The sequence below is a fragment of the Pararge aegeria genome, chromosome Z (genome assembly GCF_905163445.1).
Source record: "Pararge aegeria chromosome Z, ilParAegt1.1, whole genome shotgun sequence".
Lineage (NCBI taxonomy): Eukaryota > Metazoa > Arthropoda > Insecta > Lepidoptera > Nymphalidae > Pararge > Pararge aegeria.
Genome location: NC_053208.1, coordinates 1,689,473 through 1,711,084, shown reverse-complemented (window position 1 = coordinate 1,711,084; position 21,612 = coordinate 1,689,473). Strand labels below are relative to the sequence as shown.

General features: G+C 37.4%; 1 protein-coding gene across 1 annotated transcript; it reads right to left on the bottom strand.

Moving 5' to 3' along the window:
- Positions 1–586: 586 nt before the first annotated feature.
- On the bottom strand, positions 587–20,712 carry LOC120635978 (paramyosin, long form). The gene is made up of 16 exons (XM_039907188.1): positions 20,531–20,712; positions 20,398–20,454; positions 17,450–17,536; positions 16,633–16,799; positions 15,729–15,966; positions 15,004–15,123; positions 14,151–14,417; positions 13,198–13,444; positions 11,873–12,000; positions 9,789–9,901; positions 7,604–7,793; positions 6,635–6,769; positions 5,673–5,867; positions 5,017–5,112; positions 3,617–3,898; positions 587–1,883 (listed from the first exon to the last, which is right to left on the bottom strand). Exons 1-16 carry the CDS (start codon positions 20,639–20,641, stop codon positions 1,686–1,688), a joined length of 2,631 nt encoding a protein of 876 aa, XP_039763122.1. The 5' UTR covers positions 20,642–20,712; the 3' UTR covers positions 587–1,685.
- Positions 20,713–21,612: the final 900 nt, after the last annotated feature.

Here is a 21,612-nt window from a genome sequence, read left to right as displayed (position 1 = left end):
TCCGTCCCATGAAGCAATTAATCCTGGCGACGTTCTCGCGCCAGAAGCGCTCAAGGTCACGGAAAGAGCTTGTTGTCAGAACATATTTCAGAGAACATATTGCAGTGATTATTAATCTAACTTAATAAGCATTTAAAACCATGTATTTATGCTATCCCACATTAATATAACCTATCAACACACTTAGGATTAGCTCGGTGGATATAAGCTCTAGGCAGAGCACCGGAACTTTCATCGGATTGATTTTGCAGCATGTTTTATTTACTTCATATGAAATGAAATCTTTCGTATCCGTTAGCAGTTTATTAGTTTTGTATATTTTTGGTTTTGCTTTTTAATTTAAAGATTAACAAGCCTCTTATTTGATAGATAACTTAAAAAATATTCAATAAGTGACAATCCAAGTCGCAAGAGCAAGGCGATTCCGAGGGCTTGCGGGGTTGAGAAGTAAATGTTTTATGACGCGTCATTTAGGGCATGCACTCGCACATTTTTTATGCCATTTATCAATGGTTATGAAATGGTTTACGCATGTGAAAATAAAATTCTATTTGGTTTTTGAATTTTTATTGCATTTTTTGTTTGCTTTAACTCTGTAACATAAATAGCATATTTTTATATTATCATAAGTTACAGACAGACGTACATTATATACGCGTTGTACATAATTAAAATAATAAATAACAAGACGTATTATAAAATAATTCTTTACTTTAGACTACATACTGCTCCTAAATTACGGCAGGTAATCGCAAACGTCGGTAACCTTAAAAGTTATACTATGTTAAAATAAAGAAAATAATAAAAAAAAGCTTGTTGTAAAGTTTTGGTTCCTTTATTGGTTTATTTATGTTTAGCGTTACAATAAAAAAAATGTTATGGGGACGAACGGTCGGCGATCGGCGCCGAGCGTGTTGACACGACACACGGCTGCGTTAGGGCACGCCGAGGTGCGGAGCGCGCGTCCCCGACGCGACCCCGCCTGTGCCTAGATGGCGCCACTGGCCGAATAGTTACATGCAAGCCAACTAGCGCCATCTAGTATTTGGTAACTCGTACGCTTCGACCATTCAACCAGGCGATGACGTCACGTGACTTCATTGAACAATATAAACTTTGATTCGACTTGGGCTATTCGTTGATAGGTGTTATATATTACGTTTCGTTACCCGCTACCAATAAAACTCAAGTTTCAGACTATTTATCCACAGGCGATCTAAATATTTTAAATATCTATATTGAGTATGTGTTTAACTCCCTACCCTCAGTATGCCAATTGTAGTCGCCCATGGGAATAAAGCTGTTATATTCATTTTAAATGAGGTATCTGGGTCTCTGGGTCTCTTGGTCGCACACTTTCTACATTAGCCGAAATTTTGTTCAGTGAAGAAGCAGTGTACGTGTTTACTCTATTCACTATGACATTCAAATACCAACTACCGCGTTACTGCAAATTAGGACGTAAAACTCGGTAGCTCTTATATGTATAGTTGTCAAATTCGACGTCACTAATTTATTCCGAGGGAAGGTACGATTTTAATGTCGAAGAGGATAAGGGATCTGGTTGAATGGGCGAAGCTCAATCATAACTTAACGAACGACTAGGTTTATACCCGACCGGACTCGCGCCCCGATATCGAATGGTGGAGAGAAATGCTGGTGTTGCGGGGCTAACGGAGGACAGCTCACTCCGTGCTAAGCGCGCGGGACTCCTGGACAAGGTATACTTGGGAGCCAGGGACCGTGGAGGTGGTGACGAAGGTGCGGTGCTTGGCGCGGATGAGGGAGAGATTGCTTTCAGCGACGTCGGCGCGGTCTTCGGCTGCTTCGAGCTCGCGCTGGAATCGTCGTACTCTTGTCACGCTCTGCTGGGACACGCCCTCCTGTTGTAAAAGGAAATATTGGATAGAAGCAGGCGGCTATTGCCATTTGCCGTGGATCTGTTTGGCGTGGAGTCGTATACTCCACACCAAACTGGAGGAAGAAATTATAAATTACAGGTATATATATATATATAATTATAGAATCTGCTTTCCTAACCGGTGGTAGAGTCACTAAAAACATACATACTTGACGTTTCAAAAGTGCTTATAAAGTAGGCCTACTTTAAATAAATGTATTTGAATTTGAATACACCATACAGATTCTCCTGCTGTTCGCGGAGTATAGCAAATTAAGCTTAATATTAGATACATAAATACTTATAATATGAAAATAAACACCCAGACACTGAAAAACAGTCATGTTCATCACACAAACATTTTCCAGTTGTGGGAATCGAACCCACGGCCTTGGTCTCAGAAAGCAGGGTTGCTGCCCACTTCGCCAATCGGCCGCCTAAATAATTTTAAATAATATGAATCGCAGAATAAAAATGAACATTCAAAATTTAATCAAAAAAACTAAATCAAAATCGGTTTATCCGTTCGGGAAATTCGATGCCACGGGCATACATGCACACACAGACACGTCAATCTTTTAACACCAGGTCGTTTTTGTGCCGGGGGTTAAAAAAAGATCGTAGTTAAATGTACGCTAATATTATCATATTAAATTTAGTTTAGTTTGTAAAGTGTACACGAAAGAATTTTCACCAATGTAAATAAAGACATGTTCTAGACATATGGTCTGGTGTGGTGGACAGTGTATATAATTTTCCCATAGATGCGGTTGCCAGATTCTTAATACATTTATTAATTTATTTCAAACAAACAAACACATAAAAAGTAAGCCAAAGAACAGATAAAGTCTGTGATTACCACACAAGGATTCCATGTGTCGTGGAAATCACTTCCAAAGAGGAACCTTCCAGGTTGAATACAGTAAAGATAAATAAAGGTAACTTAATTATAAAACAAAAAAAAACAAAAACATAAAAAACAGCTCAGCATACAAATTCTGTTGGAGCAATAATGACAAAAAAAATGTTCTTTAGTGTGTGTAATGTGTGTGTGTGTGTGTGTGTATGATTGTGTTGATGTGTGTGTATGACTGTGTTTGTGTGTGCATCCGTGTGTCTATCTGTGTGTTTATTGTATGTTATATTTATTCTAATATTGTGTGCATTTTTTATGTTTCTCCGTAGCTTAATTCAATTAACTATTTATCAAGTGATTTTTTACATTTTTTAAAATTTTTAGTATTCTGTTAACCTTCGTATAGAGGAATGGTCCAGCAAACAGGTAAAATCTACGTCCAAACTTCGTTCTCAAAAAAGGGAACATCCACCTTTGCAGGCGTGAGCGCGTTATAACGCGCGTTATAAGGCTGAGGACTTATGGAATCGAAGCATAACGGATTTTATATGTAACTGTCTAACACGCAAGAACCCACACTCTGAATAAAGGCTGTCAGTAGGATACCGAACAGGTTTTTTGTACGCAGTCTTTGAGCCGTCTTAAAGACTACACAATTCGATAATTACACTAACTATTCGATAATACTTCCACCAAATCTCCTTCAGCTTAGGTCATTTGTAAACACAAATTTTAGCAACTTTCGTTGCGTTATCTGCTGATGTATGGAAAGATTTTTGGTTGATATGAGTGACGCTGAAAATGTCTATAAATAAAAATCGATTCTCAATTTTGCTACTGAGTACATATTGTTTTCGTACCTGTTCGGACAACTGCCTCTTGTAGATGTTAACTTTCTGGGTGACCTTCTCCAAGGAGTCCTGAAGGAGGGAGATGTTCTTCTGGTCTTCCTCGCACTGGATGATGATCTCCTTGAGGGAACGTTCCTTCTTGCGGAGAATCTTGATGGTTTCCGCGTGCCTCCTCTTCTCCTCGTCCAGTTCAAGTTCCATATCCTTGATGCGAGCCTCCAGTTTGCTGATGATGCGCTTTCCACCAACAATGGCGTTGGCTTCAACTTCCTCCAAGCGTACAGAAATATTCTGAAAATATCAAATATACTTATGAAAACTTTGTATTTTCCAGAAAAGGTTTCTTGTTTAATACATACGTTACGTAGGTTTTGCCTTACGGATGCATTTTGTTTTTTGAAGTTAATACTTCTTTAGCGGCGTTACAAAAAAATCATGGGAGTGAAATTATACGATGTAAAGAAATGCGAGCGCACATGGTCACACGATTTGAACAGGATGAAGGTAGTTGCGAAACCGAATGAGAGGGGAATATCATCGTCGGTCATGTCACTTTTTACGATACGCATGACAACGTCACAAAAAACCGACACTTTCAATTGTTAAAGTCTGCAGGCTCATTCCAGTGATTTAATTGGTTCAATGGTACAAAAATCTCAATTTTTAATTTTCAGTCAAACTTTATGGACCGATAATGAGATTAATAAGTATATAGACAAAAGTACAATAACTAGATTTTCTCTACAAACATAGAATAAGGCGTAAGATAAACACAATGAAGTATAACTTCTAACGCGTGTATATAACTAATCACACGTTATTTTTAAGATCAGTTATGATCTCCTAATTGTCGAGGCTGAAGCGTAGAAGATTCTACTTCTATATTTAATTATTTCAACAAACTATTCACTCGAAATGTGTAGGTATTCAAATAAATATTTGGTCAACAATGCGCTAACCATGTTATGTAACGGTGATAATAAAATATCCCAGCTTCGTTTGTGTGGACTGTTTATTAAACCGTGTCCTTAACGAAATCATAATCATAATACATATCCACTTTGATGGATATTGTTAATAAGGGTCTTCCCTTATTTACATTATCTGTCAATAATATGTGTTTTATACATATTCTAAAGTTTCATAATTAAGTTATAAGTTTGCTGTCAATTTTAATGTATTCGTTAGATTTATTAGCGGCTACTTAATTGGTGTATGTGTTATTTTCTTTGTACTAATTTTAAGTATTAAGTATACTGTTTATAAATAAAATAAAATTTAAATAAAATTAATAATTAAAATAAAAATAAGAAAGCTCGGTAAATATCATTTTCCGATTACCTAAGTAATGGAAATAATTAAATATTCATTATAAAAGAAATCGAATTAAGAGTAATTTGAATGAATACCTTGACTTCAATTTCGAGGGACTTCTTGATGGCTTCAATCTTAACGATCCTCTCTTGTTCTTCGTGCAAGTGTTCAACAGTGTGTTTCAGTTCAGTCTGGAAAAAATACGATACTGAAGAATTTCGATATGTTTTTTTCCTATCATAGCAAGCGAGCCCGCCCGCTAGCGGGTTGAACATGTATTATAGTACCAAAGAATCTGCCAATATGCTACTAACTTTTACACTGAGCAAGCAACGGAACGACATTATTTAGGCTTAATTCGATATTTATCATCAGGATGAGAAGGGTTTAGGCCATAGTCATCAAAATCCTTCAAGGTCAGGCAGTGTTTTTGGCCGTGTATGAAGTGCATGACACTGAACATAGGTACTTCTACTGAAATACTTAATTAAGCTGATAATATCTAAATGTGTACACATGCATAAATAAGGAAAATGGCAGAAAATGGAAAAATCCTTCCCCTTTGTGATATATACAGAATAATTAGGACAGGCAGTGCTTTGGAGCATGTATGAAGTGCACGCCACTGCACATATGCTTGATTGCTTTTATTCGAGTTAATCGGAACGGTGTGTTGCAATGATGACTGTCATAGATTGGTGCAAGGACTTTGTTGCAAGGACTCTTAGTATTTATTTCAACAATGGAGTACCTGGACTCGCTGGAACCTCTCGTCGGATACGCGGAGTTCTTTGGTGATTTCATCGTAGTCAGCGGCGACAGCGGACAGTTCCTGTTCGATCTTGGCCTTGCTACTGGACAGGTTCACATTGATGACAGTCAGCTCATTGATACGGACTTGTGCCTCCTCGAAGGACTGCTCGACGGTACGCTTAGCGCGGAGAGCCTATGGGACAAACGGTTCTGTTAGTACATCGAATCTCAACAATTTATTTGCAAAGGGACGCTAGCTTGTAGCAATACGATTACTCTTTTATTTACTGATTTCGACGACTTATCTGGCGCAACAGTGAGCGCGGTGAATTTAAGTAAGAGGAGTAAAAGGGGAGACCCCGGAGGTCCCGGAGTCGATTCCCGGTAGTGCAGTTTTGGAATTTATAATTTCTGAATTATCTCGGTCTGGTGGGAGGCTTTGGCCGTGGCTAGTTACCCACCGACAAAGCGATTTAGTGTACCGGTGCGAAAAAAAACCGATTAGGGGTATGACTACCATACTCCATAACAGGTTAGCCCGCTACCATCTTAGACGGCATATTATCTTGAGATTGCAGTTTACGAGATAACAAAAGAGCTGCATGATATTGGAAATATTTGTAGCTAAACGACAAAACCAATTCCACGGCTGACTGGCGCAATGGGCAGCGACCCTGCTTTTCGAGTAAAAGGCCGTGAGTTCGATTCCCACAACTTTAAAAAGTTGGTGTTATGAACATGAATGTTTTTCATTGTTTATCTGCTATAATATCATAAATATTTATTGATATATTATTCATAAAAACATATGCTTACAATAATTATATATATAACTAAGTATTTTTTTTTATTGAAGACACACTTTTTGATACTTATTAATTTTATTTCAATGAATCCAACTTTAATACTGAATTTACAAATATCTATTTTATTTTCGAAAAACGGTAAAAGTTGTTATACCTGCTCGTAATTGCCGCGGATCTCCTCAACCTCGCCGGTGAGGGACTGGATTCTGCGTTGAGCGACACCGAATTGGTCGAGGGTCACTTGCAACTGCCTCTGTACCTCGTCGTAGTGTGACTGAATTTCGGTGAGCTGAAAACATGGTTTGTTGGCTATAAGCATTAATATTTAGAAAAAAAACAAAACCTATACACCATATTCAGATTCATTGAATAATATATGTAAGAGTAAAAAGATAAAGGTGGCATTAGTTATGTCTTGATGTTATTATGCCAACCTTATAAGTCTTAAAAAGGTAAACCTTTACATATTAATCACAAGATCAGTAACAGTTTTGATTACTATGAACAAGGAGAATTTAAAGCACAGAAGTGAGTAGACTTAAACGAATGTATCAAAATTCACCTGATAGTTTAATGATAAGCAAACATAGGATTGCTGTAAATTATTTAAGCAATTCTATGCAGCTTACCTAGCTTAGCAAAATCATTTGAAAAGGTTCTATGAAGAAGTTTGTGACAAACAATTGTTAATTGTTAATTCACAATCCATCGTAATTACGAATTAAAGTTCATTTTTAACAATTAATTTGAATACTGTTAACTGGCAGCAATATGAATTAATACTGAGTGAACAAACGCCGCTGTAGCGGTCTCCACATTACAGAACTAGATGGCGCTACAAAAATCCTGCATCGCGCTAGCGAAGTGTTCACATAGAATGCGTATTATACAACTTCCAAAAATGAATGTTAGGACCTCGGTCCCCGAACACGATCACCCGCTAGGAAGATCTTCCTACTGTTACGGTCGAGCGTATCACCATAGCTCCCGTACACCGCTGTCTATTAATAGTTAGCAATAAAAATATGGTGACTACTGGCAGCTTATAAATAATTTTAAATAAATCGGCACCAGATCAACGTATAACAACTATCATAGAATTTCAAAATGGATAAATTATAACCTGAAGAGATTGCTTCTTGATGGTCTTCTGTAGATCAATGTTGGTCTTGTTGGCAACATCTAGCGACAGCTCGAGCTCGGTGATGTGGATCTGCAGCTTCTTCTTGATGCGTGTGACCTCGGTCTTGAGCCTAGTCTCAGCTTCCACTACGCGAGCATTCAACTGCTCGATTTCAATGCTCGTTTGCTTGCTGTAGACGAAACGAAAACAATAATGGTACAATTAACAATGTCAAGCTTATTTAAGATTTTCGTAAAAGAGTCGTTGCCATTTAGAACCCGATGGATATTCACTGCTGGTACGCTGGTATTTGTAAAATGCAACCAATAAAAATCGTACTGTACACATTATAGATAAGGACTATTAATGAACCCATTTAAAGCACAGAGTGTATGCTACATATTGAATATGACATATAAAATACCAATAACAAAACGAATAAACTCAAAAGATTTAAATATAAGAATAGAAGACTATAAGAGTTAAATCAATTCCAATTAATACCAATACTCAATATACTGAGATGAAGCTAAAGACGTATTTGATTGAGTACCTATAAATCCGAAAGTGACTAGTCATCAATCTAATATCCATCATCAAACGTTTAATTAATTGGCAAATTCTTCAATGCCACCAAACAATTATTGGTTTCAGTTTTATAATTAATTACCTTTGGTTATATAACAGGCTAGTGTTTAACTGATCGAATTGATTTACAGTGCCTTTTAACGCATTTAGCTTTTCTATATAATCGGTATTTATCGTGGGTATTTCGGTTTCGATTTGTACAACACAAACTTTTGGCGCTTTACCCGTTTCAATTGCTAATTCATTTAGTTTGTCTTTTATAATACTCCGTGTTTCGAAATCAGCAAATTCTGGTAGAGCATTTCCTGTCACTCTGCCAACTGTTCTGTCGAAATTCACCTTACCAACATTTACGCACATTTTCTTAATTTTTCCTTCGGAGAGTTTTTTATTACTTTCCTCTAATAACACTTGAGCAATAGCTTTTGCCGATTTCCCTCTGTACACTGTGTGTGTCTTTCGATTTATTTCACTGCCTACATGTGCTGAACCGCTATAATTGAATTTCCTTCCAAAACCATGATCTTTAATTCTTTCAACATCACTCGTAGTTTCTCTCTCAACTTTCTTCCTTCGTGTTTTGACAGTAACGCTTTCGGCTGCAACATGCTTTGTTAAATTAGTTGCAGCAGCTGTGGCCACGACTGAAAAAGGAGATCGTTTTGCAATCTTGAAAGTATTGAGATCATCTCTCGCCTTTTCGGCTACTTCTTTAGAGAGTTTGAGTAAATCATTTTCCGAATAAGTCTTCACTGGCTTGTCAAATCTGTACTTTTCAAGACCTCTTTCATTGTTCCACGGTAAATGTGGGGGTTTCACTTCGGCTCCCATTTTTTTTGCTGTAATGTAATCGATCATCGGTTGATAGTAATTGATTCCGTAACCATAGTTGTTTTCGTAAATGGCCGTTGGAGGCTTGGTCCACTTATTGAGTTCGGGAACTTTAACTGGCGCCATAGCTAGCTGATTTATTTTAATTTATCGAACGTAATGAATTAAACGGTCACCATTTCTTTTTCATAGGACCATTTTCCAGCCCTGGATGTGCAATACTGATTTGTAAGCGCTTTCATAAACACTAAAATTGCCAACGTATTAGGTGACGTTCGTTCAATTAGCCAATCAGAGAACCGAATATATTTAAACAAGACGGTTGCCAATAAGTCGGGTTAAATTGGGAAGGGACGTAATAGATGCAATGTACAGATATAGCTACGATTATTGCACGTTAGCTTAGCTTTAAATTCTTTCTTTGATCCGGAATTTTCCTATTTACTTACTAAACCTTGATGCGACAAGGTTTGTTATTATTTTAAGAGTTTGTTTTTAGAGTTTAAAATGGGTAGCAAGAGTTAATCGAGTTTATAACAGAATGGACTAAACGGCGTACTAAAATTGATGCGCTATCCGGTAATATAAATACTATGACTTTTAGATCCCATTGTCAATTATTTGTGATTTATAGGATTCGATGCGGATGTACGATGTATTACAAAAACCGCAACAAACATATCAATTTGAATAATTTTACTCTATACCCAGCTCCCGGTTCATCTGCACAAAAACTCAAGAGATGAGGTAATATACGGACTCTTACCGGATGGCTTCAATCTCTTCCTCCTTCTCCTGGATGCGGCGCTCAGCCTCGTGGCGGAACTGGCCAAGCTCGGCCGACAGCCGCTGAGCGCGTTGTTCCTCAGCTTTGCGACCCTGCAGCACAAATGAAACATGCCGAATCGTAGACATGAAAAGATAATAAAATATCCAACAACGGACAATAACATACATTTTTCGATCCGTCTTAACAAAACCAATTATTATGAACATTAAGCTTAATTTGCTATACTTACTCCGCAAAAAGCAAGAGAATCTATGTGGTGTAATTTATAATTTTATCAATCTTTCGCATCCTCAGGAGATGTTGACTTCACAATGAATAATTGTTAAGTAACTTGAAAACTACGGAGCGAAACGTGCGTATAGGGTACATCTTCGAAGATTTGTTTGGTGTGGAGTATAAGGATTGAAGAAATTATAAATTACACCACACATATTCTCCTGCTTTTCGCGGAGTATAGGAAATTAAGCTTAATTTTCATAATACATCATGGATTTCCGCAAAGTAACGACTGCTTCTATCCATTTAAAACCAATTATTATATTGCAACCATTATTTTGCAATCCTAAAATGTAAACCAAACAAGTTCCGTTGAGTTAGTTGGTTGGGAGATGTAGAACGGAGATTCCCAACGGCTGAACGTAAATTGCTCGTATATTTCACAATGCAATAAGTAAACTTATCTATACTATTTCGTATATATATTCTAGAGTTATTGAGTAAGGAAATGTAAGAAAATATTATACGTTTTTATATACAAGGGCTAATAAGCCGCCTTGCGAGTTGCGATTTGCCGTGACGGCATCATTCACGGCAGTAAAATTATTCAAATTGATATGTTTGTTGCAGTTTTCGTGATGGTACACTAGTTGGTCGTGCTTCCATGGTGTACGAATAATGTGTTTAATATCTTAGGATTTGTATTTGCAAAAATTCTATTGTGGCTACCAAAATATAAAAACGTGTCGTTACTTTAGCGTAATCGCAGAGGTTTATTTTTAATACAATCTCTGCTAATTGCTTACTTTGTATAGTTTGGCCGTGATTGAACATACAAAGATATTTGCATTATGTGTCACACGTTCAGATGTTGGCAAAATTTACGACGGATGACGATTGATTAAATTGAAAGTCATTCGTAGAATTAGAATCAGTGTATTCCTTGCCAACGTGGTAATCGTCCGACGTTTTCAAAAAGGTTTGACTTCAATAAGGTTCGACTGCTTTTTTTTTTATGTAAGTTCGAGCATTCATTTATTTTTTAGAGTATTTGCAAAATTCTTTTTTTTTCCGAAATAGTCTCATTTAAATTCCATATAGATCTGATAAGGAGTTTCGGAGATCGACAAACCAACTTTTCAAAAAAATCGATGCATTGTTTACGCAATCACACAACGTACCCTTTTTTTATATTTATTGCTACATTTAGATTTACAAGTGTCCTCAGATTTAATTTCTCGCCAAACTAGATAGCCAGATTGGCAAGTTGAACTCCCAAAAGTTACGCAGATGTATTCAGTTTGTTTATTTTGTATTTCAGATTCAAATGTTTTTACTTTTTTCAGTTGTTATAAAATTTATTATCGAAGTCGGTTTTTTTTCCTACAAATGTATCTGGTTTATGTCATTTAGATTGATTTTTAATATTAAAGCATTTTAACGTCAACTAAGTATCATAAAATCGTAACTGCGAATTATTTTGTCTTGCAATAGTCTTTTGCTCTTACTCTTCTAACACTGCAGAATGAGACTACAGTGTTTCAATACTGTACGTGGGTGTCTAAGCAAAAATGTTCTAGGTTACCAAAAATACAGATTCCAAGTCCCAGTTTTTATGTGCATCACATTTTCAACAAAGTGCAGCCAGTGATAATTTTTTGTACCTATTATTGTCACTGTATGTGCCAATGGAGCGGTACGTCAAGCCAAAATATTCAAAGTCCAACAGAATTGCGACCGCGTAAATGTTAACACCACTTATTTATGTGCAATAGAAACTGTATTGTTGTGTCCAAGCGTATTCTTCGAGCAACTTTAATCTGGGTCGGAAATAGTAGACTTACGGCCTCAGCTTCCTTGTAAGCAGCGGTGAGTTCCTCTCGCTCGTTCTCAAGACGGCGCAGCTCGATCTCGAGCTCGTGAAGACGGCGGTTCATCTCCGTGAGATTGGCGCGGGCGTCGTGCAATTCATCTGTGGACAAACCATAATTTCTTGTAAAAACCGTCTTTGGATAACGATCCTTACACAATCAGCCTTATTACTTACGAATAGCAGGCTCAACTTGCGCCAGTGATAAGCTTAGATTAAAATATAGTAAAGTGGGTAAGACTTCAGCCTACTTTTCAAGGAGAGTCAACCCCTGGAGATATTTGTGTTTTAAGCAATAAAATATAACTTGCTGTAACGGTGAATGTGGACATGGTGATGAAAACTGTTTGCTTGAGTGCTCAGTAATTTCCTCACAAGGGTGTGGAGTCTACCAATCCGCACTTAGCCATCGTGGTATGCAGTGGTGTGCACTTCATGCATGCACAAAACCACTGCCTACCCTAAAACTGATATATAATTGTTTTATGCAATTTTTCTGCTGTATGCATACCCAGAAACCCAGTGCACGCCACTGGTGGTCCCGTCCAAACCCATCGCAATCTGAGAGATTAATGGCATTTAATGGGCGCGATAATGGGTTGCTCGTGATGACTCCCGCGAAAACACGAGAGAACACGAAGAGAGAGAACAAAAAATCAAACTACTGGTAGATACTTAACCCTTGTGGGAATGGTATGTGAAAGTTTCGGGCTTATATTATTGGTACAGGTAAATTTGAGAATACTTTTTAAATTTTATTATAGTCCGTATCTCGGAGACAAGTTTTTTGGCTATATCATATTTTTGTATAATGTTCACAAAGGTGTGTGAAGTCAATCAGCACTGGCCCAGGGTGGTGGACTACGGCCTTAACCCCTTCGCATTGTGGGAGGAGATCGTAAGTAATAAGGCTGATTGTGTAAGGTCGGTAATGAGTTGATATGATGATGCTGATGACGATATTTTACGACTAAGCGCTGTTAGACGATATTTTATACCCTCCTTAGGAATCTTTTTGTTTAGACTTATTCTGACTAGTTTTCATAATTACATGAGGGAAACCATAATAGAATATCCATCAGATATCAATAAATTGAATCGTTTGTCGAGAGCTAGAATACTTTCACTCTGTCTCTATATTATGTATAAAAATGTCCTCTTAAATGCGCATTATTTCTAATGTTAATGAAAAGGCGAGTTGCGAAAACTACGGATTTTGATACAATGACCGAATATTCGGGTACGATGGTTGCTGTCGCGACTCCAACGATGCAGTAGATTATCACCTAGAAAACTTACCACCCATTTTCTTGTTCTCGCGGCCCAAAGCGTCCTTCTGTTCGCGTGTCTTGTCAAGCTCGTGGGAGATGCGTTGGATCTCAACCTGCTTGTTGCGGAGGTCACGTTGGGTTTGTTCGTAAAGCTGCACCGTCTCTTCAAGGCGCGATTTGATCTCAATGTTAACACGCTCCAACTGTTCAGTCCTCTTCTGGAGCTCCCGAGCTGTTCCGTTGGCCTTTTCGAGGTCAATGATAAGAACCTCAACCTGGAAGAAAGATTGAAGATAAGTTACCACGGTTAAGGTTTAAGCGTTAATGTATATTAATTACTTCATCGGCATCATTGTCATATCAAACGATGGACATAGGTGTACTATAGGAGAAAAGTTCCAGTTTCGTTGGAACTCGTTTGATTTTCTGCCTACCTACTAACCTAGTAATTTGGGCCGACTAACAAATGTCGCTGATACTATTTATACCAAATTCACAAACTTCAAATTGATTTGATCGACCCTTTTATGTTTGTAAGTTTCAGTAATGTGGCTTCATTTATGAGAAAACCCATATTCATTTGTTTACTATCAAAAAGTCATCATTGATTTTGTTCATACATTGTTATATTAATAAACGAATAAATAAATATACTACGACAATGCACACGTAGCCATCTAGCCCCAGAGTAAGCGTAGCTTGTGTTATGGGTACTAGGACTGATGAATATTTTTATGAATAATGTATATAAATACTTATAAAATACAGATAAACACCCAGACACTGAAAAACATTCATGTTTATCAGTCAAACATTTTTCAGTTGTGGGAATCGAACCCACGGCCTTGGATTTGGAAAGCAGGGTCGCTGCCCACTGCGCCACTCGGCCGTCAATAATAATAATATCCGATTATTTTCAAGATATATTCTTGCTTTTTCAGAGAGAACTTTAACTTCTAGATTGAATCTAAGTTTACATACCTCGCTTTGCAGGCGGGACTTCTGTTTTTCAATACTGCTGCATTTAGCGATGAGGGTCTCAATCTGTTCCTCTTGCTCCTGGATACGGATGGAGTATTTGCGGCGAATTTCCTCGATCTCCTCAGCCCTTGCGGCGGCTTCTGCCTCGAACTTGGCGCGCCAGTGACCGATCTCTCCGTTGGCCTTGACGAGTTGCCTTTCAAGGTCCAGACGAGCCTCCGACTCCTCTTCCAGTTGCACGCGGACAGATTCCAGGTCAATTTCAACCTGAGATTGAGGAATATATATTGTAAGTAAATCTCATAAATGTAATAAAGTTTGAATTAAAAGTTTTAAGTTAAGGAAAAGGGCGCAGAACAAATTTTACAGTATGCCCAGTAAGTTATAATTATAAAGGAGCAATTTAGAAAATTTGGAAGATACATAAATAAAAGAAGGAAAAACTGCTTGAACGAGTCATACGAGTATATTAATAACATTGAAAATCAATACAGGTTACCCAATTGCCGCAGTTTTCTCGAGACATGCTATTTTAGAACATTGGTATTCGTTAAAAACCTCAAAAGGATTAACCAAAAATGATGCTTTTCGTAAAATGGTAATCATTTATTTATTTATTTATTAAATTTAGCTTGAACATGGTACAAAAAATAGATATTATGCGTAATTCAAGATCTTCATATTATGCCAAAATTGGCGTGCAAAAATCATTAACATTATTTTAAAACTAATAATAATTGTAATATTGCGATGATAACGCAATTGATTTCAAATACAATTTGGTTCCAAAAGTTATAACTAAATTTAATATCATAATATTAAAGCATGTCCCCAAATCATCTGTTACATTTACCTGGTGCAAGCTGGCTTCAAGGATAGAGCGCCTTCTATCTTCATCCTCGAGTCTGCGACGCGCGTCCTCGAGCTGGCCAGCCAACTGGCTCTTAAGGTACACAACGTTTTCAATGTTCACCTGAAAAAATAAAACCATTAGTACCTTTGAAAACAAAATACCGGTAGATATCTCCAAAAAAGTTCAAAGTTTGTATTAAGCGAAAGCTTATAGAAAATTCTTATTATTGTATAAAGGATTACGTAAATAATAATAAAGTTTGGGTGTGAATTGTTGCTCGAATTTGCGTTTGCAACCCTCGTACATTTAGTGTTAAGTTCACATTACTACTTTTACTATGTTCACATTTTGTACTCGTAAATGAAAGCATGCCATCTATGTGCCTATTTGAATAAAGAAATATTCTGACCTTATTAAGAAAAGGGTCAGAAAAAATGAAGGTTTATCTAATTTATTGCATAAATTGTTAATCTTTTGATAAGTTAGAATATTAAGAGAAACTTGACTGATGTGATCTCTAAATTACTTCCACTGGAAGTAAAATATTAAGGTACATATGCTTTAAATTTATTCGTATTTTAAGAACTACTAAAGGATGTTTATGTGGATATCAGAATTTGCAGCAAGCATTACTTTAGGAAGTATTATTCTCCCTAAAATTCATCTTTGAGTTACGCAACAGATATAACACGGATTAAATTTCTATCTTGGTACACTATACACACCTTAAGGTCCTGAACTTCCTTGATGAGCTCAATGTTCTCCTGAGACAGGCGCTGCTTGTGCGATGTGATGTCGACAATAGTGCGGTTAAGCTCCTCAATTTTAATGTGAAGCTCGCTGATTGTGATTTCATACTTCTCGCAAGTTTTGGAGATTGTGATCTTCTCCTTGGTCACATTCTCCACTTGGGCCAACAGCTCGTACACTTCAGCTTGGAATTTTGACTTCTCCTTCTCAACTCTGGTGACAAAGAAATGGACTATGCAGTCTAAAATACAAAATTCGGGGTGCTGATACGGCTGAACACTGAATCCTTTACTTCGTGTGACGTCAAACTTTACAACTCTTCAAACAAGTGTCACAATTAACACCAGTAAGAACACCTATCACAGCAATTTATAACGCACAATTTTTGAAGAGGTGCCACTTTTGACAACACATTATATATTTCAATTTAATAATCATTTAACAGAATTTTGAACTTGATTATTAATAGTACAATAAAAATATCATTTTGTTACTAAGATGGTTAAACGCAGAGCATATTTCGCATAATTACGCACAGCACATATTTCTTAAAGTATGAGATTTACATTCACTGAGTTAGTTGAAATTAAAAAAAACCTAACTACGGAAGGGCTATGGTACGGTTGTTTGTTACGTAAACTATACACGTTATGTCACGTATTTTAGTTTTTATGTTAATCTCGAATTTGTTTTTACGTCATATGGCGTTGACAAGTGGAAACTCAAAGTTATCCAGCAGAATCAGAGCTTCTTTGTACCGTCAGAATCCCATTACACGAATATGTTTAGATTCTAACGTTACATAAAAGCCCCAATACCTCATTTATGCCTTTCCATAGTCAGGTAAAACTTGTTTCTTAGTTCCTTAAATGCCCTCACCTGACTTTGCTGTGGGTGAGCTTGTCGATCTGGTCTTGGAAATCAACAACGATCTCCTGGTGTTTCTTCTTAAGCAGATGCGCGGTCTCTTCTGACTCCAGGTGAACATCTTCTAGAAGCTTGCGGAGTTTGGTCAACTCAGTGTCACGTTTTCTGTTGATCTCGAACTGAAACATACGAGATAAAATCAAATTGTGCCCCCAAAAGTGTATTAGGGATCACATTTGATATTACCAATTTACAGTTTTGCTTTTAAGTTATGTGTAAGTAAAAAGAAGCATGATTGTAAACTAAGTGCTTTTGTCATATCTTTAAAAGGTTTTTTTGTAGAAAATAGATTCAGAAAGTGTTTTAAATTGGTTAAACTTTCTGAAATAAAAACATTTAACATGATGGACAATAATGAGTAAATCGCGTAGCACAAACTCGCACAAGCAACTAAAATAGAATAAGAAATATTCGCAGAGCAAAATAACTTAACAGATCATTCATCCTGTCCACTTGTTACAAAAAATATTTTAAATTTCCCTTCCTTTTAGTTTCTTCCATTTCTGATAGAATAACTATTATTTTTCTTTTCACTTATGCGTTAATTCATCAATATAATATCATCTTCTTTTCAAGGTTGCATCTTCTTCTTCTTATTTTATACATTGAGTTTTTTCAAATATTCCATACATTTAATAAATTATTTTATGAAATTACATTGATTTTAAAGATTCTTCATAACTTTCTTCAGCTTGTTTCCATGTATGTCATATGAGGTTCACAGCCTTTATTATTAAGAAATGTCTGAAAGTATATAATGTTTTTTTACCTGACTCTCTGCTCCGCCTTCAGCCTCCTCCAGCCTCTCAGACAGCTGGATTACTTGCACGCTCAAATCTGCCTTCTCCCTTTCGATCTAAAAAACAAATGTATATCATTTACTATAGTATAATACAATTGCAGTTGTTTAATGTTAATGATAAATTATTTATACATGATTCTTATGTAGGAAACTATACTTAAATGTTTGCATAAATAGTTGATAGTGATCTCTCGGTCGGAAAAACTTCTATGAATTGTCTGAATTGAAACAAGTTCAAATATTCGAAATTTCGCAATTTCGAAATATTTAAAAAAAATCGTTGAATAAAACTAGAGTGGTATTTGTATATATTGAATACATTTGAATGAAGATAGTGTTATCAATTATTGTTTTGTAGTGACAGTGAGCGATTGCTTTTTGCCAATACAACAGTAAAAAAAACTTAGGAATATCTAGAAATTTCATAAAAAATATGGCCATGAATGCCAATGATATTTGAGGATATTTGCAAAGTTGTATCATAACTCTATTATTCGGTAATACGTCCTTCACATATTTTAATATTGTGCTAGCAGTGGCGTGCAGAGGGTTTTCGGTCAGAGTATGCATTAAAAAAAATAGGAACTGAACATGGTATTTTGATGTTGTATAATTTTATTTGTGAGTAGGTACCAAACCTAACATTTTTTTCTACGTCCAGTATAGTAAGCTCTAAGACGACCGACCAGCGAGTTTTTAAAATTGTCTGTCATTGCGGCATTTACATTAAATAATGTTTTTTTGTGTAAACAATAAACTCACATATGTATTATTATAAAGAAAATAATGAAACAAAAAACTGATCACTGTTATTCGCCTGTTTATGTGAGTCAGTCAGAGCTTTTTTTACGTGCCGCTCGTTGTAGGTGCATTACTTCCTTTACGAATAATCTCAATAAAACGTTAGTTATGAATTAGCTCTACTACTTTTTTACACTACAAATATTCCTTACAATCATTTACAAACAGTACTGTAACAAAGGTTAATGTAACAGTAATAATTGTAACTATTTACAAACAACCGAACACGGTACAGCAAAGGAAAAAAACAGTAGGTAATTCTAATTCAGTGAATATAAGTTGTTATAACAAAAGGTAAAAGGTATAGAATAATGGCACTTGGCGATATTGAGAATATCATAGTCAAAATATGTCCGTAATATTTTCTTAGTACACAAATGCTAATAAAAATGATTATTTGAACAATAAATAAAAAGAATATTACTTTATCAGTTGCCAACGGCACCTGGTAAACGTTAATTATTTATTTAACATAATTCGGCAACTTTTAATTTGGTTATTTTATATACTTTTTGAACAAATTAGCTACTTATAAATTTCTTAAGATTTGAATGTATTGAAATTCATTGATAATTTTTTTAATCACAAAAAATAATTATTGCCGTTTAATACAATAACAAAAAAAGCAATTTAAATCTGCTTATAAAAAAACTAAACATTTGGATTTCTAATTTCTGTAACTCAGAGTACCTATTTAAGATTTGAAAATTCCTTTACTGGAAACCTGGAAAACTGGCACACATAGAAAGAGCCAAATATTGTGTAAGCACGATTATATCATTACACACCAGAACTTCCTTCCTTCCTTGCCTTGAACGTGCTTCTATGCAGGCTGCGCGGCGCATTAATTCGAGCGACGAATAAACGATTTACTCTGAACTGATAATCGTGAAAACCCCGGTTAATATTATAAGATTTAAATTATATTACAAGTGTAACTTTTTATTTATGGATACTATTTACAATTAAAAATTAAAATATAATCGAAATATTATGCAGTTTGTCTATTTTATTTCTAAACCATGACACAGGACTTGTCGTTCATTAAATTTACATCGCAGGGCGGTGTTTTAACTAGATGGCGCTTTCATAGTTTTCTATTAATCGATTATTTTTTTTAAATCTTTAAATTTTAGGTCGCCCTTATTGTATGAAAGGCCCTGAGGTCAGGGTATGCACTGCTATATGCATGTATGAGATGCACGCAACTGTGTGCTAGGTTATTATTAGAAGCGGCCCGTGTCTCACGGGAGTGACTAAGGTGGATATTTTCGCCACTTTACCACGGTCTATTATTATATTTCAATATTGTGGCATTCTGAGCAGGAACGAGCATCATTTGGCCCAGATTCAAACGCGGGAGCGCGAAGTTGAGGTTTCAGAGAATGCCTTTGCTACCAGTCTAAATATAACGGCTGCGCTCGCGCACCGCTGAGACGGTCGCGCGGACGTCAGATGCGTCCGCGCTTGGATGCGTGCGGTTCGGCGCCGTGCGGTGCACCAATGCATGCTCTCCATGCTCTACAGGTGCAACTGACTAAAATAGACCGACATCGTCATCAGTCGATGACGATCGAGCCCGACCTCGGACATATAAAATCGATATTGGTATCGACTCATATCGACAGATCTTTGAGATTCTATTATTTAAGCTACACTTGACATTAAACACACAGAATTTCACTACCATAAGCAAACACACAAATTATAATAAGTTAATTTTTAGTTTAATTTTGGATTATGAGAAAAATGAAATGAACATATTTATAAAATCTTAGTTTTATGCATATATTCCTAACACTACTATTTGTTAGAATTACTTAAATTTTTATATGCTTATTAGTTTTGAAAAATTCAAATTACGTCACAGTTATGTTACGATATCTACTCATGAAGATCGGTTAGAAATATTAGACTCGTATATAGTTCTAGCAGTATTAGTGATGTAAGGGTGTGAAATAATGGTTTGCAAGGTGATATAGAAGTACGGGTTTTCCTCCTGGCGCGATGGTAAGGGAAATTCGTGCAGCGGTATAAATAGTGTGCGCCCCGCCCACACGGCGCGCCCGCTAAGGCGCGCGCGCGCACATATCACGTTTCGCACGATCGCTTACCCTCTGACGTAGCTCCCTTTCGGATTCCAGATCATCGTGGAGGAGACGGATCTTGTCCTGAAAAATACAACATATTCGTATCAAGTCCGCAAACACTTCACAAGCACTGCACTGTACGGGCCGGTACTGGTACCTCCAGCCTGGAGAGAGCACTCAGGTCGGCGCTGTACTCGATGTTGACGTCGGTGGTGCCACCGCCGCTGCTGCGGTAGGTGTACTTGGAAGTTTTCGCCACGGCGGACATTGTCGCTGGTTCGTCTCTCGGTCGGCAGTCGGCGCTACGTTACCGGTCGGGCACCGTTCGACTAGTGAGAGCGGGAGCGGCCGCCGCCGCCGCACGAGCCTCCCCCCGCCGCTCGCCGCCCCCGCCCGCCCCCGGCCGCGCTCCAGGGCGGCCGGCCGGCTGGAGCTCGCGGATCGTGTTACCACCCCCGCGCACCCCCCTCTCGGCCTTTTATAGACACGCCCGCCTTAACGCCGCTGCGTTCTCTTTTATTTGTTTTGCCCAAAAATTTGGCGAATCCCTTCATGCAGGTACACCGGCGCTGAACCTCACTTGGCGTGTTCTCATAGCCGCTGCAGGCAGTGGCGCCGCAAGGCGGGCGGACGCGGTTGCACACATGCCAACTGCGAATTCCAACCTGGGGTAGACATTCAAACCAACTTTCCTCAACCTGTTGGTTGGTTGACGCGACTTACTGGATCTAACGCAACTTTCCGCAAGCGTTTTGGTCCGTCAACCGGCCTGACTCAGCCACAGTCCGATGCTATTATTAACTAGGTTGGAGCGTGTCACAGCCGACTTGTCGGCACATCTGTAGGCACTAGGAGTCTTTGCGCTGGCAGGCGGCCGCTGCGCCTGAACTTAACAATGAACTTCCTCCAAACTTTTAATTAAACCCCAGTCCGCACTCGGGGCTGGGATGTTTACAAACATCAAATAAATCTAATTTTAACCGGACGGATTGATAGTGACCGCCGCGATAGCCTGACAAGCAATAAAGCTTCTCATTTTTTTGCCAATATCAGCGACGTACACTAACATTTTCGCTAGTTTGCGATGGTACCATTTCCAAATGTCTCACTAAACTAAGTACAATTTTCTTCTTCATACCCTTCGTTATTCCACAAGGTACATTCTATTTTCCAGTATCTTTCCAGTTCTATTCCAGTTAGCTACCCCTTTTTTGTCTCCTGTCTCTTAAATCTAGCTAT

What these genes read in the sequence shown, in the direction of transcription:
- LOC120635978 (XM_039907188.1), bottom strand. Translation starts at nt 20,641, where the DNA reads ATGTCCGCCGTGGCGAAAACTTCCAAGTACACCTACCGCAGCAGCGGC. An exon ending in TTGAAGCCAGCTTGCACCAG is followed by an intron (nt 14,418 to 15,003) that starts GTAAATGTAACA and finishes CCTCAATCTCAG; the next exon opens with GTTGAAATTGACCTGGAATC. An exon ending in CGAGAACAAGAAAATGGGTG is followed by an intron (nt 12,001 to 13,197) that starts GTAAGTTTTCTA and finishes GTTTGTCCACAG; the next exon opens with ATGAATTGCACGACGCCCGC.